This window comes from Phalaenopsis equestris, unplaced genomic scaffold, assembly GCF_001263595.1.
Source record: "Phalaenopsis equestris unplaced genomic scaffold, ASM126359v1 Scaffold000503, whole genome shotgun sequence".
NCBI classification, from domain to species: Eukaryota; Viridiplantae; Streptophyta; class Magnoliopsida; order Asparagales; family Orchidaceae; genus Phalaenopsis; species Phalaenopsis equestris.
In genome coordinates this window covers 76,775-82,539 of record NW_018164943.1, presented here as the reverse complement: position 1 = coordinate 82,539, position 5,765 = coordinate 76,775, and the positions used below count along the sequence as shown (strand labels likewise).

The 5,765-nt window shown below is 35.4% G+C and overlaps 1 protein-coding gene across 1 annotated transcript in view; it reads left to right on the top strand.

Moving 5' to 3' along the window:
- LOC110028191 overlaps positions 1-5,765 on the top strand; it is a 42,424-nt gene that overhangs the window by 27,049 nt on the left and 9,610 nt on the right. Inside the window, 3 exon segments of the mRNA XM_020729936.1 lie at positions 1-78; positions 476-788; positions 880-1,004. The exon segment at positions 1-78 is cut by the window's left edge and continues 14 nt beyond it. Of these exon segments, the coding sequence (XP_020585595.1) occupies positions 1-78; positions 476-788; positions 880-1,004 (516 nt within the window).

The window sequence follows — 5,765 nt, the reverse complement described above, 5'->3', positions numbered from 1 at the left end:
TGAACCGCTTAAAGTTGATATTATTGGCCATGGACTGCACATGTGTACTTTATTTCAAGCTCATGTAAATGGAAAATGGTATGCAATAGTGCTGTTCTCTCTCTCTCTCTCTGTTTTAATTTTCTGGTCTAGAAGACCACGATCTTTTTGCCTCAGCCCAGGAGGTCTTTCACTTCGCTCAGCTAAATATAATTCTTTGGCTAATGGTTAGGATTGTGATTAGTTTTGTTAAATATTAATACTAACAATGCTTACTATTAGAGCAAGATTTTATCTTAAGCTAAGCTTAAAAGAAATTCCCTCACACAAACAAAGCTTGGCTGTTGAAAATGACGTAAGCAAACAGCATGAGCTTTGGTTAAGTAATTTGTTCCGTGATGATCTATCTTCATTCAGTTGAGTGCATCTTTAGTTTAAATATAAGCTGTAGTAATATGATGGAGAGTTGATGCTATTGTTTACATTGCTTTACTAGGTGTTCAACGGTGGCTGAGACATTTCCTTCAACTCCTTCGTACTCACCAAACCTCTTTGCACAACCAGATTTGCAGAAGATGCGTATTCTGATTGGGCCTCCACTAAAGAGGCAACCAAAATATCCAGTTGAAGAAATTTTGCCTCTGTTTACTTGTCCATCGGAGTCTATCGAAATTAAACCAGATGAGAAATCAAAACCTTCAAGCAATGAAGGTTTAGCTGGTTTTGTTTTGTACTGTACCAGTGATTTTATTTCTGTGCCAAAGCAGGTTCATGTTAGAGTTCGTCGGGTGCGGTTACTTGGTCTTGAGGTATATTTTCCCTTGTTTAAAGTGTCATTATCTGCTTTAAATTTCCTTGGATAGCAAAATTGCTGATATCTGAATACTTTGATGATCTCAGGGTTCTGGGAAAACTTCTTTGTTGAAAGCGGTATCAGATCAAAGTAATAGAAGACATTTTGCACATGTTGAGTGGGTTAATCCGGAGGAAAGTTTTGTTGATGGATTATGCTATATCGATTCAGCAGGGTATTTCTTTGAGCTTATCCGATTGAAGTTAATATACTTTTGTTCTGTTAAATAAAATTTGGAAGTGTATAACATGCTTTTTATTCATATATTCTATTATGGATCAATATTGTAATGTATAAACAAAAAACTAGTGCAAAGTGGCAAGGCACTCCAACTAATCCAACTGTATACTTGTAATTAGCTAAGTTGGCAAAACTCTGTCCATAAATTCTTGAAAAATGGATTGGAGAAATTTTTTAGCAAAGGTGTTTTTTGATGTTCTACGGCTGATGGGGAGGATAACAATGACAGCTGATAGCCAAGTGTAAAAATGGGGTTTTTTGCCAGATTAATGAGGGGAATTAACATGGGATCCTATATTTGTTTAATATGCTCGTTCTTGATTTTTTTTTTACTCTAATAGAGATATCACTGCAATATTCGTTTTGATTTAATTGGGGTATTAAAGTCACAACATTTAATATTGATGAATTGAGAATGATTTGTATTCATAAAGCTGACTGGAATAGTTGGGATAAGGCCATGGGTAATGATGATTGTAGCTAAAAGATACAGTAAATGAAGGAAGATATTTGAAAATCAATTGTTTTAGGGCTATTGTCAGAGAATTCTGTTGTTGAAATATAACTTAGTCATATAGCGTCCAATTGTTTTGGAGTCGCTTTTCAGGAATTTATTTCTTAATAATTCTGCAGGATTTGACCCGACCCAAGATTTGGAATTAATCAAGATAGGAACATACGATCGGATTGTGAAAACAAAATTTTCTATATTCATCTACAATTTAACAATGAAAGAGTCACTAATCAAAATAATTTAAAACAATATATTTAAAATTACATCGTTTTTAGTTGTCCGTGTTTTTTGTATACATTTTATCTCCTATCGTTCATTTTTTAAATCACCTAATTAAACTTGAAATATTAATTTTAAAGCAAAACAATGTTAGTGAATACTCATGCTTATAAACCACAATAATACAAGAGAAAATAAAGCAATATGTATGTCAGTCAAGCTTTTAATAAATCAATAAAAATATTTGATGTTATTCAAAGAACTTTACTATATCAAAAGCATATGAATATCATTATATATCTGTGTAACAGTCACAGAAGCATCATCTAAAAAATTGTGTCAATTAAATCATCAATATCAATGTCATTTTCCATAAACATGCACGAGTATTTTAGTGTTCCTCACTCGTACTATTAAGGGTTGACTCCATCATAGTCGGTCATGCACATTTAAGTAATCAACCTAAACATATCATTCATGCATTCATCGCATCCAATTCAATATACTATTTAAAGCTTACGCCAGATTCATGAGAGTAAATAATCATAAACGTTCATAACAATATGACCGATAAAAAAAAGTATTTCAATCAGTATAAAACATTTACAAGTATCATTAACTACAAAATAATTAAAAATAAACAAATTATTACTATTGATTAAAAGTACAAGTACCCATATCGATTTATTTGTGCTTGAATTTATCTTAACGTCAATTCTTGTAAATTAAAAACCTAACATAAACATGATATTTAGTCAATTTCTTAATTTAAAAACTATTACCTTTTCACTAATTAAGTATTAAATTTACTTTTACTAATACGGCTTACTTTCTATTTAATAACTATATATATATATATATAGGGAAACAGCAACTCGTGGCTCTCTACGTGTTAATATAAAAGTAACGTACAAAAAGAGGGAGGGAAACATCTAAAAATAAAGATGTTCCTAGGGGTTTTTCTATCCACAGTACAACTTCACACAAAAAAATGAAAAAGGAAACCATGTACCAAAAAATACATGAGAAGCTGTATGCCAAAAATAAAGATGTACACCAGAAAATTTGAGAAAATAGCTCCAATGATACAGTGAGTTCGTTGAGACGGAATACACATCCAGTTGAGATCCAAAAAAAGTCATGTGCATCTCTAACCACATGAAGATCCTGCAGAAAACAAAAAACAGGAAGAGAATGGTTTCTCTAGCACACATTCATCTTTGTAGTCCTGAAAGGAGCATGAAAGAGTCGCTGCAGAGAATTAAACATAAAAACAGAGCAGAAAAATAGTTTCACAAGAGGAAGCTCTTTTGCCTAAGGAGCAGGAGCTGGTAAAGCAAGCAAGGCGTAGGAACTAAACAGCAGGTGATAAATAAACCACCACAGAACCGGAAGATAGAGAAAAGGTAGAGCTAGGGACCACGTAATGGTATAAACGATAAACCACCACAGAAGCAGAAGGTAGAGCTAGGGACCACGTAATGGTATAGACGATAATGAGCAGTCAAGGAGCAACCACAACCACTGACCCTAATCATCAGACAACAAAGGTCCATTCCAATCTGAAACAGAAAAAAGCCAGCAAAAAGGGGAAGAGAAGAGAATTGAAAACCCTGAAAAATGCCTATTAGTCCATCCCAAAAGTTTGGCCAAGCCAAGGCCAAACCAAACCACTAAAATGAAATGCTAATAGGAACCATCACGACGGACATAAGGAGCATCAATCTTGTCTCCAACTAACAAAGTGAGTAAAGGAGGTGGGGGAACGGATCCCACCCAACAATTATTACTAATGCTATCAAAGATAGCAAGCCAATTAGCGGGCCTATTCCCCTCTCGATAAATGAAACTCGAAATAATAGACATTTGAGATGTTAAGAGTTTACTTCTCTTAATATAATAAAGGATATCCCAGGAGGCATCGGCTTCATTAGCAAGAATGTCAACCAAATTGCGATTATCACTTTCAAAGATAACAAAATGCCAACTAAGAACTTGAGCTATCATGACAGCCGTCAAAATGGCCTGAGCCTCCTCCTCAAGAGGAGTGTCAGAGAAATAGGGAGAGAAAAAGAAGAGATTATAGTACCCAACATTATTTCTAGCAATGCCCCCACAACCAACACTACAAGATTTCCAACTCCCATCAATATTAAACTTTATCCACGCCCTGGGAGGTGGCCGCCATCTCACCAAAACCAGGAATTGCGGTATCCTCCCCTCAACCAAAGCCGTGGACCCCGATGAATGAAAATAAGTGGTGCCCGAAAAGAAACTATATTTAGCATTACCCATCCTCCAAATTTTTTTAACATAAGCAATAATATTAGTAAAAACTATCATGTTTCGAATGACTTTACCCTCATGTTTAATATCATTACGAGCTATCCATATAAACCAACATATAATGTAAGGGTACACTTACAGAAAGTGTTTTTGCTTCCAATCCGGATTACAAATAAGAGTGGTAAGAAATAGATTCCAATCCGGATGCACTATACTACCAAACCACAAGCCAACCTTTCTCAAAATAAAAAGAGAATAAGGACAGGAAAAGAAAATATGCTCAATAGACTCCTCTGTCGAATTACACAAGCAACACCGTGAGGCAAGTCTCAAACCCTTCAACTTTAAGATATCATCACAATGAATAACAAATTGATAAATTCGTCAAGTCAGGAAAGACATAGATGGGCCCAATTCCAAACACCCTCTCCCCTAGGGAGTTTGTGAAAATTATGTAAGGCAGAATATAAAGATTTGGTAGTGGAGCAAGTAATAGGAAATTTCAAGGTATGAGTATCTTGCAGTTGAGGCTCAATAGGAATTGAGAAAATAAAGGCAGCTCCCTCCAGCCCAAGAAGCCTGAGGAGAAAGGGAAAATCCCAGTGTCCATCCACCCATGCATCAGAAACCATAAGGTTAGAAAACCTTGTATCCCTCATATCAAGCATGACATGAGATCAACAATCATGCAAAAAGAAATATTTCCACTCCCCATCTCCTAGTAAATGAGCTCCTTAGCCCAATCTCTGATATGAAGCATTCTCTTCCACATCGTGGAATCCCCCAACTGTCAACTAATCAAAGCAGGATGCGTGGAGTGACAATATTTCTCAGTCATGAATTTAGCCTACAATGAGTCCCCTTTTCGAAAATTAAACATTGCTTAAAAACATCAATATCAGCAATATGGGACAATGATTTGAAACCCAATCCACCAGCATAGAGAGACTTACAAATATTCTTCCAAGACATCCATCTTCTACCTGAGTAATTCCCCACCCATAAAAAAACTTATTAAAACATCTTTCAAGGCTCAAGAGAGTGCTCTTCCTAAGTTGGAAAACTTGTAGAGTATATAATGGAAGAGAATGCAAGATACTTCTGAGTAGCGTAATTCTACCCCCTAATAGAGGAAATTATTTTTCCAATCCCAGAATTTCTTCCGCACCTTTTCCTCCACCTCATCAAACTGAATCCGCATTTTTCTGTCTTTAAGTAAAAAAACCCCCAGATATTTAAGTGGAAGGGTAGAAAGAGAGAAGCCAGTAAAGTTGGCAATCCAGCACGCATTAGAACAATTGACTGTGTTCCCCTTGTATAAGTTGCAGGTTCTTAAGGCTCGAGGGTTCTCTCAGGATATTTGCAAAATTGTTCTCTCATGACTCCACTGCATAAATATAGCATCCTCATCAACGGTCATTCTTGAGGCTTCTTTAGTGCGAGACGTAGGATTAAGCAAGGTGACCCCTTATGTACTATTTTCATTTTGATATTTGATTTTCTCTCTCGCCTTTTAAATGATTTTTTTTAGGCAAAACCATTTCTTACAATATGCTCATAAATCCAATACGTTGGTAACACATCTAACTTATGTTGATGACATGATCTTATTCTTTAATGCTGGCAAACAAGCGGTGAGGAAAATTCACCGTTTAATGTTTAACTATATATATA